The sequence below is a fragment of the Petromyzon marinus genome, chromosome 59, assembly GCF_048934315.1.
Source record: "Petromyzon marinus isolate PM22_M1 ecotype Great Lakes invasive population chromosome 59, UKy_Petmar_22M1.pri1.0, whole genome shotgun sequence".
Lineage (NCBI taxonomy): Eukaryota > Metazoa > Chordata > Hyperoartia > Petromyzontiformes > Petromyzontidae > Petromyzon > Petromyzon marinus.
Genome location: NC_133725.1, coordinates 12,140,747 through 12,158,803, shown reverse-complemented (window position 1 = coordinate 12,158,803; position 18,057 = coordinate 12,140,747). Strand labels below are relative to the sequence as shown.

The 18,057-nt window shown below is 50.9% G+C and overlaps 1 protein-coding gene and 1 long non-coding RNA gene across 5 annotated transcripts; both read left to right on the top strand.

Annotated features, from left to right (window-relative positions):
• The first annotated feature begins 6,539 nt into the window (after positions 1–6,539).
• LOC142905858 (U3 small nucleolar ribonucleoprotein IMP4-like) lies at positions 6,540–13,131 on the top strand. 4 transcript variants are annotated; one of them, XR_012929858.1, is made up of 5 exons: positions 6,566–7,489; positions 8,953–9,054; positions 9,358–9,641; positions 10,327–10,436; positions 11,693–13,131. XR_012929858.1 is itself a non-coding variant. In XM_076053119.1 (4 exons), the coding sequence occupies exons 3-4, from the start codon at positions 10,386–10,388 to the stop codon at positions 11,864–11,866; spliced, it is 225 nt and encodes a 74-aa protein (XP_075909234.1). In that variant the 5' UTR covers positions 6,540–7,489; positions 8,953–9,438; positions 10,327–10,385; the 3' UTR covers positions 11,867–13,131. The 4 variants fall into 4 exon arrangements, 3 of the variants coding, with proteins under 3 accessions (XP_075909234.1, XP_075909233.1, XP_075909232.1); XM_076053119.1 differs by having other exon boundaries at positions 6,540–7,489; positions 8,953–9,438; XM_076053118.1 differs by having other exon boundaries at positions 6,542–7,489; positions 8,953–9,623.
• An 87-nt stretch (positions 13,132–13,218) lies between these two features.
• Positions 13,219–15,232, top strand: LOC142905859 (uncharacterized). The gene is made up of 2 exons (XR_012929859.1): positions 13,219–13,354; positions 13,788–15,232. It is a non-coding gene; the product is annotated as an uncharacterized LOC142905859 (long non-coding RNA).
• Positions 15,233–18,057: the final 2,825 nt, after the last annotated feature.

Genomic DNA, 18,057 nt, shown 5'->3' with positions numbered 1-18,057 from the left:
CTCGGTTGAAATTGTCTCTGTGCTTGTATATGTGGATAGCCTCATGAACGAATCTCTCATGGAAGCCAGATGGCTTACAAAGAACCTCTGTCTTGGAAAAGTCAATGTCATGTGAGCCTACTGAATTATAACAATGATCTGTCACGGCCGAGGTGTTGGTCCAACACACCTGAAGATGACCGTTTGAGTTATGGTCGAAACGTCGTGAGAATTTTTTATTGTTTTATATATATTTTATTATTTTGTTGTTTCCCTTCAACGTGACTTTACCGAAAAAACTAAGAATATGAATTACTGCAGTCACGAAAGCTTTAAATCAAAAGATAAAATGTCCGCATCTGATTGGAACCTTGTAGATAACATGACTGCTTCTTCTGCCACAACAATGTCTTCCAAATGCAAGGTTAATCTTATTGCTAAATTCAATAACTTGTCAAAAAAGAAACCAGATCCACACATAAAAAAGACTGCTATTAATCAGAGTAACAGCACAATCTCCGATAGCCTAAAATCGGTACTAGCTAGAGGGCTGAATTTTGCTGTCACCCTCAAACACATCCCAGCGGATGATATAAAAACCCAGGTAGATGTAGCCCTCAAAGGCTTGGGACACATCCCGACAGACGTGGCAAGATTTAAAATTGCCACCATCTTTAAAAATGCTAAGAATCCTATTAATAACATCAGCAAGGACGAGCGCTCTGAATTCACCAAATTAAAAAATAGAGAGGACAAAGTCATCCTCTCAGCCGACAAGGGCAATGCTACTGTCATCATGGATAAAACCACATTCAGCAACATAATCCAGGACCTTCTTAATGATAGCAATTACACCAAAATCAACAAAGATCCCACCAACTGCCTGGCTATAAAAACAAACAATATCATTACCAATTCGACTTCTCTAATCGAACCATTCAAGCAGTTCTCCCTAAAACCTTCTGCTAATAGACCACCCAGATTATATGGTCTTCCAAAAATCCATAAAGAAGATACTCCACTTCGACCCATCGTTTCCACTATCAACTCACCTCCCTACAAACTGGCCCAATTTCTGTCTGAGACCTTGCTTCCATTCACGGGCAAGACTACCTCAGCAGTATGAAACTCAGCTCACTTTATCTCTCTAATCAAAGGCATTTCACTGTCCCCAGATGATTTGCTCGTCAGCTTTGATGTAGTCTCTCTGTTCACCAAGGTTCCTGTACCTGACACCTTAGCAATAATTGAAGACTTGGTCCAACATGGACCAACTTTGGTTAGGAACTGCCTTACTAACATTTACTCTTTGTTTTTTTCGGTAAAGTCACATATGGATAAAATAAATGACGACGTTTCGATCGCAACACAAGCGGTCGTCCTCAGGCGGAAAAAAAATCATGCAGCAGTAGAAACGCTGAACCGGCACTTACTTCACCAGGAATGGTACTTTCTACAAACAAAATCAAGGTACCCACATGGGTCCCCCCTTATCACCAGTGATAGCGAATGTTTTCATGGAGAAATTTGAAACTGATGTCATCCAGACATGCACCCAACGTCCTTCCTTGTGGAAGAGATACATAGATCACACTTTCGTCATTTGGCCACATGGCCTGCCAACATTGAATCAATTTCTCAACAACATAAATTCCATACACCCATCCATCAAATTCACCATGGAAGTGGAGAAGGATGGTAAGCTACTAATTCCTGGATGTTTTGTTTGAGAAGAGACCTATCTAAAACCTAATTCCCACCACCATCCGGCGCAGAAGAATTCCCTCATCAAACCACTACACCATAGGGCCACTGCATTTGCAACCAACACCACCAAGCCAGTGAACTGGAACACGTACACCAGACTCTTAAGATGAATGGGTACTGGGACAGCATTATTCGCAAAGCTGTTTCTCCAACCATGTAGAAACAATCCACTGAGACGCCTATCAAAACCATCACTTTACCATACATAGCAGGTGTTACCAAAAATATTTCCAAAATCTTAAACAAACACAAGATCCAAGTCCGATTCAATACAGTACACAAAATCCGTGATCTAATCCCATCCTGACATGCAATATCCTGGAGTCGACAAACTGAGTTTTACCTGCGGTAGCAGTTACATTGGGAAAACGAATTGACATGTCACGGACCGTGTTAGCGAACACAAGGCAGATCTGAAACATCGCAGAACCAATACCTCTGCCGTGTCTGACCATTGTTATAACGCTGTGGGCTCGCGTGATATTGTTTTTTTCCGAGACCAAGGTACTCTGCAAACCTTCAGGTAACTATCAAAGGTTTTTTCATGAAGCCATACAGATATACAAACATAGACATAACTTCAACCGAGAAGATGGATACAAATTGAGCAATCATTCGATGGATGTTATTAACTAGGTAAAGCCTTAACTGGTTGTGGTTGTTTCCATCACACGCGCCAGGTACTGGTAGATTTTTCAGATTTACTTTCCCACCATGTCCCATACTCAGCTTACCACTTCTACCTCCGCCTACGTCCCCCCCAGCCTCACTTCTTCTCCCCCTAGCGCTCACGCAGCTCCCCTCTCTCTCCCCCGCTTGCTCCTCCCCCCTTTCTTACCGATAACCTCTTGCCACAGCAGCTCTCTCACCTACTTCAGCATTTTATCATTGCTGTGGTTGTTCCACCTGATGAAGATTGATTGTGTTGCGATAGAAACGTCGTGATTTGTTTTATTTTATTTCTACCTACGTGACATTACCGAAAGAGCGAATGAGTATAGATATTAGTTGTCAAACTTGATGATTTAAACGCGGATAGCTTCAGTGGTTTCCTAATATTGGAAGAGCATTCAAGATGGCCGCAGAAGCAATTCTGAAAGCGTTTGATGTTGTTTCAGTACTGAGGCCAGAGCACAGATAATTATCCCCATGCAACATGGCCACCATGAAGTCCCCCATGTAACATGGCAACCATGATGCAGTCTCTAATGCAACATGATTACCATATTCTTGGTTCTTTCGGTAAAGTCACGTAGAAGGGAAACAATAAAATAATGCAATTCTCACGACGTTTCGACTGCAACACAAGCAATCATCATCAGGTGTGAAAACCACGGCAAGAAAATTTCAATTTTTCTTGCTGTGGTTCTTGCTGTGGTTTTCACACCTGATGATGATTACTTGTGTTGCAGTCGAAACGTCGTGAGATTTTTATTGTTTTATATTTTTATAATTTTATTGTTGCCCTTCTACGTGATTTTACCGAAAGAACCAAGAATATGAATCCCTGCAGCCACGAAAGCTTTAAATCAAAACATGATTACCATTAAGTCCCCCATGTAGCATTGCTATCTTGACATCACCCATACAATCACCATAAAATCTCTCATACACCAAAGGCACTGTGACGTCCCCCATGCAACATGGCCATCATGATGTCCCACTATTTACCGTGGCCACTGTGACGTCCCTCATTACTGTTCTTACCTTTCGGCGATTTGCTACAGATGGAGCCGGTGCCGTCTGAGGACAGCGCACTCCACGTGGTGCAAGACGTGTCGTTACTCCGAGCCTCTCCAGCTCGGCTCATCTACACACACACAAAGACAAAGGTCCACCACATAGGCTTGATTAAGATGTTGGAGCAAGTGCAGAAGGTGAGCACTGAGCCAGCATCTCTGAGATCCTGGGCTCCACATTCAGGAGGGTCCTGCCGAGATGTTGTCGTTTCTCAGCATTGGAATATTTGGCCAATATCAGATGCCATGCTTGGATTAACAATGAAAGATGCGTGGATTTTGAGGTCACACGCAGGGATTGTTCAAATTGTTAAAGAGTGATTGGGGATCGGGCATGACGAGCCATGGCAAGGAGGGACAACAATGGCTGATAGTGAAGAATAATAACGGAGCGGCAGCCAAGGAAGGAAACACATCGGAGAGGAGAGCCACCAGAGAGATGGTGCGACAAAATCGGCACTTGGCGGATTATTCCATCACAGCATTTGAGGGGTAGCAAGGTCTCAGGGAGGAAGGCATTCTCATTCATCAGTGGATAGATAATAGTGCTGTAAATGCTCACGCGTAGACAGGCAGGCACACCAACAGGATCTCGGAGACACACTCTGATAGACATACACATACTCAGGCGGACAAGGAGAAGCACATCCAGGTATACAGGTAGGTGACAGGTAGGCACAAGTCGAGGGGAAAACACACGTCCACCCATATTTTACCACACGAGTTGAAGAGCCACACGTACCTCCATGGCAGCAACTTGCAGAGTAGGGTGCTCAGAGCTCACTGCGTTTCTCGCACGGTCCGGGTCTCTGCGTGGAGAGCAGGAGACGCAGGTGAGGGTCACACAAAACCGATGGTGTGCGACAATACTCATGTCTAAACACGCGTCATGTCACAATGCGGACTCTCATCATCAACACGGACTCACATCATCATCACAGACTCACAACCTCACCACTCACCCACAACACGAAACACAACAAAAACAACAAAGACCGCCATTTGCCACTAAGTAGCAGCAAATGCCAGGCCAGGTGCACTTTGAGACCACGTGAAATGCTGAAGGCTCACTGACAGGTCACAGGTCAGACCCAGGTGCCAAGAGTTGACTGACTGAGATGACTGTGCCAACGTGCTACATTTCAGCCGCCCAGGTCAAAGGTCGTTGTTGTGAGCGTCGCTCCTTTGTTCGGACACCAGCAACACCGCGACAAACACCACCACTAGCACCACCACTAACACCACTACTAACACCACCACCACTAACAAAGACAGATCCCCCGTATAGCCTGAATATACTGTAGGGGCAATTTCTGCTAGCGAGCACCTATAAAGGTCGGCATGGCACACGAGGGGGTGGGTGGCTAACACCACGCCTGGCCACCTTTGTCTCCCTAGCGGCGATGTTTACACATCGTACCAGGTATTCATTTGAGGCTGAGTCTACCTAGGGGAGGCCCAGGACCGGTTCAGATAATCGTTGCTGGTGTTGGCCGTGAGCGGAAATCGAACCCGGGTCGCCAGGTTTGTAGCGCAGCACGTTAACCGCTACACTACCGCTCCCCTCAACTAACACCACAACTAACACCAGCACTAACACCACTCCTAACACCACCACTAACACTACGAACCCTAAAAACACCACCACCAACATCAACTCCACCACCACCAACACCACCACCACTAACACCACCACCACTAACACTACCACCAATAATACCACCAATAATACCACCATCACTAACACGACCACCACTAATACCACCAACACCACCATCACTAACACCAGCAACAATACCTCGAACAACCACCACCACTAACACCACTAACACCAACACCACCATTATTAAGACCACAAACACCACCACTAACACCACCATCACTAACACCACCACCACTAATACCACCAACGTTAACACCACCACTCCTCCTCCTGCTAATACAGGACACCAAAGACAACGATCCTCATAGAGCCTTAACAGGCTGTAGGGGCAAGTGCTGTTAGCCAGCAGTACGTATGAAGGCCGGCACGGTAAACGAAGGGGTGGGTGGTTAGCACCACGCCCGACCGCCTTTGTCTCCCCAATGGCGATGTTTACGCATCGCACCAGGTACTCATTTGAGACCGGGTCACTGCTACACACAGACTCACACAGACCCACACACACGTACACAGACTCACACAGAGAGACTCACACAGAGACTCACTTAGAGAGACTCACACACAGACTCACATAGAAAGACTCACACCACCACCGCCACCACAGCTCGGTTCCACGCCTAACGGCCAAACTGCCAGGGGAAGCACGTGGCGCGAGACGCGGCGTGGTGTAATAGCCATTAGCTCCTCCCCCTCACCTAAGCTCCTCCCCCATGCTCCCTCTTTCCCCCCCTGCCCCTCCCCCTTCACAACCCCCCCCCCAAGCATCCCCCCCCTCGCGACCCCCCTTGCCCCCCCTGGCAACCCCCGCCCATGCTCCCCCTCAACCCCCCTCCTCACGCCCCCATTGCCCACCCCCCTCCCCCCGCTGCTACTTCCGGTCAGGCAGGGGGCGAGTGGAGGCGGCGCGCGTTGTGGATTGTGGGTGGCGAGCGGCTGATTTGGTTTCCCGCTCACGGCCACCGTCAGTGGGTCGCGAAAGCTTCTGAAGCGGCGGCTCGCTGGGCCTCCTCTACGTCGACTCAGCCTGAAGGTGAGAACCTCGCGCGGTGTGCACACATCAGCAGTGGCGGCGGTGGTGGGGGGAGACAGAGGAGGAGGCGCCTGGCCCACAGCCGTCACGTCCTAGACGCCTGCTGAGTTCACGGCGATGCTTCAAGCAGAGCCCGGCCCTGCTGCTGCTGCTGATGAGGCGCTGACGGTGGAAACCGGCCCCAGAGTGGCCCTCGTGTTGAGCCATAGCTGATGAGAGGCACTCCCAGACTGCCGTGTGTTTTTATCCCTGGAGGGACGGGTTTGTTGTGGAGGCGAATCGCCTGCTGCTGGAAAAGGCATCCACTAGAGGCCGCTATATAGAGGTATTTGGTCTACTCTTCCACGCTGGTCCGGACGTGTTGGAGCAAAGTGGCCATGCCCACACTTTACCCCACCACACGCAGGGCGTTAGCTCGCTGGATTTGCAATGCAGAGGTGCAGGTTAGATTTCATTCCCACTCACACCCACCGACACTCACTCAGCCACCCACTCAGCCACTCTCTGGGCATCTATGAAAAAGAGCTTCATAGCTCATCGGATTCCTCCAGCAAAAACATACTGATTCTCACCCACCCACTCAGCCATTCACCCACCCACTCTGGCACTCATCCACTCACCAATTCACTCAGCCACCCACTCGGCCACCCACTCAGCCACCCACTCTCTCACCCACTTCGTCACCGGTCACCCACTGCCACCCACCCACTTGGTCACCGGTCACCCACTGCCACCCACCCACTTAGTCACCGGTCACCCACTGCCACCGGTCACTCACTCTGCCACCGGTCACTCACTCTGCCACCCACCCACTCTCTCACCAACCCACCGACTCTCTTGCCAACCCACCGACTCTCTCGCCAACCCATCCACTCACCCACAGGGAGACACAAGGAGACAAGGGGACCCACATGGTGTGAGAGTGTATCAGCATCATTGTGGTTGTTGTGGTGGTTATGTTGGTTGTTATGGTTGTGGTGGTTATGGTTATATTTGTGGCAGTAGTGTTTATACTTGTGGTTATGTAGCTGGTGGTTATGATTATATTTGTGGTTACGGCGATTATGGTCGCAGTGATTGTGATTATATTTGTTGTGGTTATAACCCGCGATGTATTTCGTCGAGGATGGATGCCGCCGCGTGCAGGAGTTGGGCGAGGCGGGAGTGAGCCACCTGAAGCGCCCTCTCCGACGGTGGTGAGCCGCCGGGCGGCCGGGCAGTGAGCAGCTCGCCGGCGTCGCTTCTCCTCCCCCTTCCGGGGCTGCCAACCCCAGTGGTGTTGAGTCGTCCTCCTCTTCCACTGGAGCCCTGGTACGAGTTTTTCTTCGCGTCTCCATTATAGCGATTCATCTTACTATTTGGCTACTTCTGACGCCAGTTGTAGTGGGTGGAACGGAGAGCGAGACTTCTTACCGAAAGAACCAAAGAGTATGAACTTATATGGTTTATTTCATCTATTTTTAGTGGTTTGCTACCATTCCCTTTGCACTCCTATCGTTTTTGTATTGTTTGTTGTGACGTTATGACCCCGTGCCCCCTACTGGCACATCTGTGATCAAAGAGCTTTATAGCTCATTGGATTCCTCCAGCACAGAATCAATACCGATTCTGATGAGACCGGAACGAACACGTTTGAATCGAATCGCGTACTTCGCTTTACTAAAATAGTTGTGGAATCGATTCTTGTGGAATCTGTTCTCGTGGAATCGAATCATCGATATTAATTACAGAGATTCACCATCGATATTAATTACAGACATTAATCAACGACGTCGCTAGGAGTATCGTGGTGCCGCTCTGCAAACCTTCGGGCTACTATCAAAGGTTTGTTCATGAAGCCATCCAGATATATAAACACAGACATAACTTCAACCGAGAAGATGGATACAAATTGAGTAATCATTGGAAGAATGTTATTAACCAGGTAAAACCTTAACTGCTTTATGGTGTTGCCTTAACTTTCCGCATCTCTAATTTCTTAAGCTTCCCACTCCCAGCCCCGCTCTCTTCAGCACTCCCCTCATACCCCCCCTCTCTATCTCTCCTCCCTGATCCTCCCCCCTTCTCTTACCTATATAGTCTCTTGTTTACAGCAGCTCTTTTGCCCACGTCGGCAATTGTTTCTTGCTGTGGTTTGTCCCACCTGATGATGGACGCTTGTGTTGTGCCCGAAACGTCGTGATTTAATTTATTTTATATTTTATGCCTATGTGACTTTACCGAAAGAACCAAAGAGTATAGCCCAAGAGAGTTTGTGTAGGTGGGAGCGGTAGTGTAGCACAGTAGGGGGCACAGGTGGTGCATCGGCCAGTCATCTCAGTCAAGCAACCAATGGCAACCTGGGTCTGTCTGTCTGTGACCTCCTGCTGCCAGCGGGCGTTCGACGCTTCATGTGGCCTTAACCTGCACGTAGCCTGGCACGAGCGCTGTGGTGACATCTCCACCACTTCGTGGCGAATGGCGGTTGTTGTTTATGGTCGTCTCGCGATTAGCACTACGCTGCACTACTAACCCAGCGACCCGAGTTCAATTCCCGCTCACGGCCAACACTGGTGACGATTCCGTTCCTGGGCCTCCCCTTGGTCAACTCAGCCTCAAATGAGTACCTGGTGCATTGTGTAAACATCGCCACTGGGGAAATTAAGGCGGCCGGATGTGGTGCTGGCCACCTACCCCCCTTCGTGTATCAAAGGTGCTGCTTGTTAACAGCACTTGCACCCGACAGTCCTGTCTACGGCTACATGGGGGATCTTTGTCTTTGTTTGGTGGTGCAGCTGAGGAGGCGCAACTGCACGGCGAGTACCTCTACCGCAAGGCGCAGGAGGCCAAGAAGGTCCTCGTAGAGGAGAAGGCGCGGCTCAAGAGGGTGCTCGATGGTAACGGGCGGCGAGACGGATCTAGAGATGGGCTCGCGACGACAAGACAGACGAGAGACAGCGAGACAGACTAGAGACGTTGAGACACGCAAGACAGACTAGAGACGGATCTAGAGACAATGAGACACGCAAGACGGACTAAGATGGGACAAGACGGTCTGACAATACAGGCGAGAAGACAACCGCGCGTTGGAAAGCGTTTCCGAATGAATCCATGCGTGCGCATGATTTTTCTTCCTTGTTAATTCTCCCCTGCCCGCCCCCCACCCACTGCCCCCTGTCCCCCTGACGTCGTCACCGAAGAAAACCTGGTGCTGCCTACGGACCTGCGGTGGGAGGTGCTTGAACTCCAGAAGGCCGTGGAGTTCGACCAGGGAGGGGAGGGTGATCTCACATCCCTCACCATTACGTCTCCTCGCATCTCTCTCTCTCTTCCTTCCCGCGAGACTCCCGAGGCAGAGGGATAAGCGTCGCACGTCTCCGCCCGCTAGACACGCCGAGTCGGCGCGCATCCCCGGCTCGCCGTCGGTCCTTCCTGCCAAGCGGTGGCACCGTGTTTTGCCGCGGAGGTTCGCGGTTCGAGAATGGTGGGCCCTCAACCCCCCCCCACCGGTTTAATGGGTTTAATGCCGCAGTTGTGTTGACCGTAAATACTGCACGGCGATTGCTTCCCAAGTGGACTTTGAAAAATCCCGTGGCGTGAACGTGGAAAAAGAGTCGGCCGTGTGTGTGTGATGGCTGGCGTAAATGTTGGTGGAATGTCAAATGAAGGCCGTGTTCACCACATAACGTGTGCTTCTGGAGCAGTCTTCCTTCTGGAGCGGTCTTCCTTACAATATTAGGAAGCCACTGGAGCTTTGCACTTTTAAATCATCGTCTAGATTGACAAACTCATTTCTTGAGAACTACTTTTTGTGGTTAGTTTGTCACACTTCCGATTACCACGGTTGGCTACGTGCTGTAACAAAGAGGTTTAACATGCACTGACGCACTCATTCACTCACTCATCATTCACCTGCCATATCACCCACCCACTCTTGCAATTGGGACTCATCCAGGTCTCATTATTGCTCAGCTCGCTACACAAAATCAACGCGATCACTGCAGAGTGATATTCTCAACCATTCCTGGTCGCTCCTTCCATCCACCCACACACACACCTTCACTCACCTGCACGGTGAAGTATGGCAAATGATCACCTACCCTCTCCGTCCCCGCTGCCCCATCTACCACCTCTTTCTATCCACCCCCCCCCCCCCCCCGTGTCAGTAGGAGTGAGCAGCCACATGGATGACGAGTACCGCTGAGCCGGCGTGAAGGACCCACACATCATGGCGACGACCTCACGCGACCCCAGCTCCCTCCTCAAGCAGTTCATCAAGGTGCGGGCACGGGGTCACAGGGACTACAGGGTTTGGGGTCACACGAGGAATGTGGGTCCTCGTGTATTGCATGTGTACAAGCGCGCAAAGACAGAGGTCCCCCATATAGCCTTAACAGGTTTTTGGGACAGGTGCTGTTTGCGAGGGTGTAGGTGGCTAGCACCACAACTGGCCACCTTTATCTCTGGTAATGATGTTTAAACACCGCACTAGGTACTCGTTTGAGGCTGAGTTGATCTAGGGGAGGCCCAGGACCAGTTCAGATAATCGCCACTGGTGTTGGCCATGAACGGAAATAAACCTCGGGTCACTAGGTTTGTGGGGCAGCATGCTAACTGCTAAATTACCGCACACACACACGTGTTCTCTATCGGCTTTAGAATCAGTTCCTTGCACCTCACACGAGTCGTGTCGACCAATCATCGGGCTTGTGCAGTGTGAGACAACTCGCATCCGTTGAGTTAACCAGAAGAAATCTGGTTGTTGATGAAAGGTGGAGGCTGTGTGGGGGGGGGGGGGGTCGTAAGTGGTGGAGCGTTGGACACTTTGGTTTGGTGCATGCAGCTTTTGTCAACTTCATTCCTCGCGATTCAGTCCGCCTTTTCGCGATGACCGATCCCTTCCATTCATCGAAAATGTATCTACTGTAGCACTACGCACGGTCGGTGGTCACGGAAAGATGTACCATTGGGGGCGCCACTGTGGCGAGATGTTAACTCCCTCACCTGGTATACAGGAGGTCGCAGGTTCAATCCTGACCCTGATGCCTGCTGTATATTTGGAGTTGCGTGCCACTTTCCGAGGAGTCGCGTGGATTTCTCTCCAGGTCCTCCGGTTTTTCCCTCCGCATTTAGAATCAACGTCCGTTTAAGAGTATTTGGCTGCTATAAATTTCCACATGGTTATAAGCCACTTAGTTGAGCTATGATTTGTGGCCAGGTCGCTTCTGGAAAAGAGCTGCATAGCTCAGTGGGCCTTACCTGGTAAAATAAAAATAGTAAAGTTTTTCCAATGGTGCATCCCAGTTGTGCCAACACGGGGTTTGGCGACCCCGTATACCGGCACGGCTCGGCTCGGCTTCCGCAATGGAAAAAACAAACAACACAACCCGAGTCGGATACAGTGGGGGGGCGGGGAAGTGGGGGGGGGCGAAAGCAGCGTGGCCGGGACGGACGCCGGTGGGAAGAGCGGACTCGGCGTGTGACCGCTTGCTGTCATGTTACCACACCACCACCACCCTCCCACCACCACCGCAGGAGATGAAGCTGATCCTGCCGAACGCTCAGCCGATGAACCACGGAGGCCACAAGCTGCAGGCGCTGGTGTGGGCGTGCTGCGCCAACGCCGTCAACGACTTCATCGTCCTGCATGAGCACCGCGGTATGCCAGGCACGCGCACGCACCGCAGTCGACAAAGCTCCCCCGTGTAGCCTTTAACAGGCTGTCAGGGCAAGTGCTGTTTGTCGAGCGACCTACGAAGGCCGGCAGGGCACACGGCGGGGTGGGTGGTGTGGTCATTACCGCATCTGGCCCCTTTTGTCTCCCCACTGTCGATGCTTGGACACACCGGAAATCGAAGTCAGGTCACCGGATTTGTAGTGTAATGAGATAGCCACTCCGCTCCCGCTCCCCGGTGTGATGCATGGTGTGACGTGTGTGATGCGGTGCAACAGACGGGGATGGAGGTGTATTTAGCTGTGCGTACGATGTGCGGTGTGTAGTATGACGCTGCAGACATGGAATTGTGGTGTTTTAACTGTGTATGTGGTGTGATGTGGTATGATGCCGCAGATGGAAGGGCAGTCTGTTTAACTCTCCAGTACAGTCTGTGTGACACCTGTGGTGTGTCTAACTTTCCGGCATGCTGTTCATGTGACACGTGGTACGATACCACGGTGTACTTGACACTCTCGAGCGTGGTGATGCGGCACGACATCCGGACGTGGACATGATGTCCGAGGCATTCCCACACCTCGTGATGCACAACTTCACGTCGCGACTCGGAAAGAGGGTGCATGCGGGCACCGTGCCAGTCTCACCCACATCTTCCTCCCCCATCCCCAAAGCACAAAGATCCCTCGTATAGGCTATAACCCTTTCTCATTTCCATGATGTACATATACGTCGTCGAAACGGAACCGTAAGAAAAACTCAAGTACGTCTTCTGACCTGAAGACATACCTTTTGCTCCCATAAGACTATGCGGGAGGGCGTGTGGCACAGTTTTGTTCCATAGAGTGCCGGTCGTGTCACTACGGTTCTCTGCGGTGAGAGCAACGCCTTTTAAAAACAGCAGCGCTACGCCTCTATAAATAAAATTAACGCTGAGCCGCTCGCGCGTACCGAGATTCAGCGGTGAACGTGACACCTACCACCCGGCAACTTGCAGATGTCTCGGAATGGGAAAGAGTGAGCAGACTTTTGGGCCAGGTGCTGTGTGTCCGCCTGTATATTCGGAGTTTGCATGTTCTCCTCCTGGTCACTTTGATTTTTCTCCGGGTCCTCCGGGTTTTTCCCTACACATTTAGAAACTTGAATTTCGAGTATTTTGCTGCTATACATTTTTATGTGAAAAAGAGCTACATAGCTCAGTGGTAAAATAAAAATAGTTTCGTTTTACTTTAGTTTTCGAGCAACAGCACAGAGTTTTTATTTAACGCCATCTCTGAAGCTGAAGGCGCGTAATGTTGTTCATTTGCTAATGCATCCGCAGTTTTAAACAGGGTGGCCGCTGGCCTCTAACTGGCAAACGTCTGCGAGGACACGTAATGAGAGTCCAGCGCCGTCCGTGTGACTTGCCGCGACCCCTCCCGTGACTTCTGTGCCCCCCTTCCCCCCTCCCAACAGGCACAACGTCTACAAGCGCGACGGCAAGGACATCGAGTTGAAGGAGGTGGGACCGTGATTCGAGATGGAGCGTAAGTCTGCCTGACACATTGTTACTCGTCTCCACTTTACACCCCTGCAGAGGCGGTGGAAATTCCACATTCCTTGTGGACTTCCCTACGAAGTGGTTGTAAATTTTATCAACCCCTGAGAGGATGATGGGCTGAATGTAAGAGTCTAGCCTCGGGCTAGGTGGCCCGCGGGTGACTTGTAGAGCGGATCGGAACTTGAGTCGGTGGGGTCGCTGCTCTGGTCGCATTCGCTGTACCGTGACCCGACTCGCATTCCCCCACCCCGGATGCGATGTGTAAATTCAAAGATGATCGGACGTAATGCTGGCCACCCACACCCACCCCTTGGTGTGCCGTGCTGGCTTTCCTACATGCTAACACACGAACAGCGCTTTTCCCACGCCGTCTGTTAAAGGCTGCATGGGGGGGATCTTTGCTTTTGTGTGTCGCGCAGTCTATGAGATTAAACTGGGCACGCTGGACAACGCGGCCACCGCCGAGGTGGAGTGGCCTTGGCGACCGTACATGAACACGGCGAAGAAGAGGAAGTTCCTGAGCGTGGAGTGAGGGAGGGGAGCGACTTCCCCCCCCCCCCCATGGGCCTGGGGGGAGGGGCATTGGGGGGGGGGTTTGTCCCTGGAAAGCCGGAGTTGGAGTCGAACCTCGCGGCGCTCTCCGCCGAGGCTCGAGACGTTGAGGAGAGGTCGCCGCGTGGATAGGGCACTGCGTGAATCGCTGTTCCAACCCTCGTCACACACGCGCATCATACGCGCCACACACACATTGCGGATGTACATTTATCAAACACAAACATGCACATCGTCGCATGCGTCGCACACAGAAGCACACAATTGCACAAAAAGACAAAGGTACTCCGTATCGCCGTTAACAGATTGCTGGGGCAAGTGCTGTTAACGGGTAGCACCTATGATGGCCGGCATGGCACAGAAGTGGTTGTGTGGCCAGCCCCACGTCTGGCTGCCTTTGTCCTCCCCAGTTTTGCGATGTTATACACACCACACGATGTACTCAGATGTCTGAGTTCGTAGTGCGCTAACTGCTGCACCACCGCTCCCCAAACGGTGTACATACATGCATACACAAAACGAAACATTAACATTTATTTAAGTAACAAAAAAGAAAATACCAAGTCAGGCAGATGGAGAAAGTGGCGTGTCGCCGTGCACAGCACCGCTCTCGTAGCTACTCGCCTAGGGTGGGAGCTCTTGGCTTCAATGCCACCCGGGATGTTTAGATGTGAAAACCTGCCATAAATAATATTTTTGGGAAGTCACAAGCGCCTTAAGTTGCATCTCATCTCGACCATTTTAATGGGCACCCCCCCCCTGTAGCTGTCCCCCTGTGGCACAAAATAAACTAACAAAACTAATCTATTTTTATTTCACCAGGTAAGGCCCACTCAGCTGTATAGCTCTCTTTCAGGAACGACCGGGCCACAAATGAAAGTGCTATAAAGTGGCTTGTCACGCAGAAATATATAGCAGCCAAATACTTTTAAACGCATGTTTCTAAATGTGGAGGGAAAAACCGAAGGACCCAGAGAAAAATCCACGCGGTCACGGGGAGAACATGCAAACTCCAGATATACAGGCGTCGGGATTTAACCCACGACCTCTATACCAGGCGAGGCCCCAAGGTGAATCAGCACTTGGCCTGCGAGCGGGTATTATTAGTCTGTCAGTAGGGGGTAATGATTCCGGATTTCAGTCTCAATTGAAACTGTAATCTGGAACACTTTTGTCATATTTTGCTTGTATAAGTGTGTTCATAAAATACAAGTTTGGTCATTGAGAGAGTTATAAATGTCCTATATGCATTTCATGTTTATTGTGTTTATTGTATTTAATGTATGAAGAAAATAAAATTTTGTATATGCTACAGTATGTTTCACACGTTATTCAGTGACACTGCATATGACGGGCAATGTTTGGGGCAATCGGCCTTCAACATGGAAAATACATCGAGGCCACATGACCCGTGGCCACCGCCACTTCAACTGTGGCCCCACCACTTCAACCGTGGCCCCATTGGCACGTTGATGTGTGGCTCTGCTTTCACCTGTGGTGAGAATGAGACCAGAAAAATTACAGGAGGCCGACTCCATATGAGTCCGTCACGCTCTGGATCTCGCTAATGGGACGTTGGATGAAAATAAAACATGGAAGCGACAAGTTTCTTCTCTGGCGAGGACATTCCCACAAGATTGCCACCTTTCCCAATTAATGGAATTTGCCCCAACATCACCCTGATCCAAACCAGCGGGAGCTGAAATCTTCCAGAAGGTTCAGGATTTATTGGTACAATCGTTCGGATGTTGGTGTTTGCATGGACTTGCATTTAAAACCACCGGTCCGCTTGACGTCTTTTAAACAATACCTGTGGTCGGGTCCGCTCCCCCACCTTTCTATCCCCTGCTTTTTTTATGACCGGTGTAGTATATGTTGACGGTGTGTGCGTGTATCACAACGTGATGTAACCGGGCCCTCGAATTGCCTCAAGAAATGAATAATCAACATCTGTCGCTTTGCTGTTGTGATGTCACCATGAGGCGCCGAATGACGGTGGGACGGCGTCGTCGCACTCGTCGAGCGGACAAGGGCTCCGTGAAATGACGATGCGGATTGCGCCAAGCGTATAGAGGTCGCCGATTGCGCGCCCCTGTGGCTCGACCACTCGTGGGTCCACCTCAAAGTTCCTGTGCCCATTTGAACCTCATTGCCTGCGATGCTGCTGCTGGCATGGAAGAACACACGTGGCGCCCTCGTCTCTCCATGTTGTCTTTCACGTCCCATCGCAGTTTTCAGGTCACTTGATGTTTACACCCTCCGGTAAGGAGGCAGTGAGGTTCAGCCGCTCGATTTTTCTTCCTTTAGTGCACAGTACCGTACACGGATACGGGCACAGTACGACACCGTAGCTTTATTGATTGTTCAACAAAAAAGACCATCCCTCGCCCAATCTAGTTACCTATACGGTGTAATATATCGCGAGACATTTGTTAACGTAAAAAAATGGAACTGTAATGCTGAAAATTATACTCCATGAAACTCGGGGTTTTATGGAGTATCTGAGGTCTTCTCAACGCTTCATGCCTCGCCCCCACTGATGCCCTCTTCTCCCCACTCCTACTACTGACGATTGTATGTAGGGTGTGTAGGCATTTACTTCCGACTGTTGTATGTAGGGTGTGTAGGGTGGTGGGAGTAAATGAGATTTAAAACTGGGTGCTCAACTTGAACTCACCACCACTCACATCATGTATGCACTCATCCGCCATCTCGCTCACTGACCCTGTGTTTCCGTGTTGATGGTGTGAGTCCGTATTGATGCTGTGAGTGTTGATCGTGGGAGTCTGTGTTGATCATGTGAGTCTGTGTTGATGCTGTGAGTCCGTGTTGATGGCTCGGGGGCACGGTACAGAAGGGCAGTACAACTGTAGAGTAATAGTTGTTGTCCAGCAGCGGCAACTGCGGTGGACGGGGAGTACACACGCCAGTGAGCCTCACGCGTGTTTGTCAGCAGGGCGGAGGCACTGGGGCAAGGATCACAGAGACCCTGTCTGGAAGACCCTGGAACCCGCTCGTGGGTTGGAGAAGGGAGGCGCGGCCAGGGCGGAGCCAGGCCGCGCCGAGTCGGATAAAAGCAGCGGAGAGCGAGAGCTCGTGGTTGCAGGTTCTGGGAAGTGGAGTCGTCTCGTTGGCACTGTCTTTGCCGACTTGGTCGCTGCCGTCTTCACTAGATAATTGGGCGGCCGGATAGTTGTTGGCTGTCTCGGTCGATGCCGTCAGTGTAACATGGTGAGGGTTGTGTCTAAGCTAGGCTATTTGACTTGGGAGAAGCGAGGGCGAGTCTGTGAACCTGATGGTGTTAAATAAGGAAGGTGCGGAAGGTACGGGAGAGGATGAGGAAGATCGTGGGATGGATGGGGGAGGATGAGAAGATAGTGGGAGGGACGGGGGAGGAAGAAAGTGGGAGGGATGGGAGAGAAAGAAGGAGATAGCGGGGGGGACGGGAGAGGAAGAGGGAGATAGTGGGAGGGAAGGGAGTGGAAGAGGGAGATAGTGGCAGGAAAGGGGAATGAAGAGGGAGATAGTTGGAGCGACTGGGGAAGTAGAGGGAGATAGTGGGAGTGATTTGGGAGGATTAGGCAGATCGGTTAGAGTAAGAAGGTGATAGTGGGAAGGAAGGGGAAGGAAGAGGGAGAGAGTGCGAGGGATTGGAGATGCAGAGGGAGATAGTGGGAAGGATGGGGGAAGAAAAGGGAGATGGTGCGAGGGACGGGAGAAGAGGGAGATAGTAGAGCCAAGTGGGAGGAAGAGGGAGATAGTGGAAGGTACTGGGGAGGAAGTGGGAGATGGTGGGAGGGACGAGGGAGGAAGATGGTGGAACGGATTGGAGAGGTAGATAGTGGGAGGGACGCGGGAAGAAGAGGGAGATAATAGCAGGGACGAAGAGGGAGATAGCCACTGATGTTCGCCGTGGCCAGAAATTTAAACTCGGTTCACAAAGTTCATGGTGTAGTGGGTGTTGAGGTGGCATATCCTGGCTGGCCAGGAGAAGGCAGTACAGCAAGTGGGATAAGCACCATCTCTGTCTGCATGGGATAGAGGGTTGCCCCCTTGCACGAGTGGGTTTTCTCTGGGTACTCCTGTATCCCCTCACGTTTATGAACGCTCAGTAATTGCCCAATTGAATTATTGCTA

Bases quoted from the DNA above. Each gene is read 5' to 3' on its own strand.
- LOC142905858 (XM_076053119.1), top strand. From the start codon at position 10,386: ATGGCGACGACCTCACGCGACCCCAGCTCCCTCCTCAAGCAGTTCATC. The intron at 10,437-11,692 runs GTGCGGGCACGG...CCACCACCGCAG, and splicing joins TCCTCAAGCAGTTCATCAAG to GAGATGAAGCTGATCCTGCC.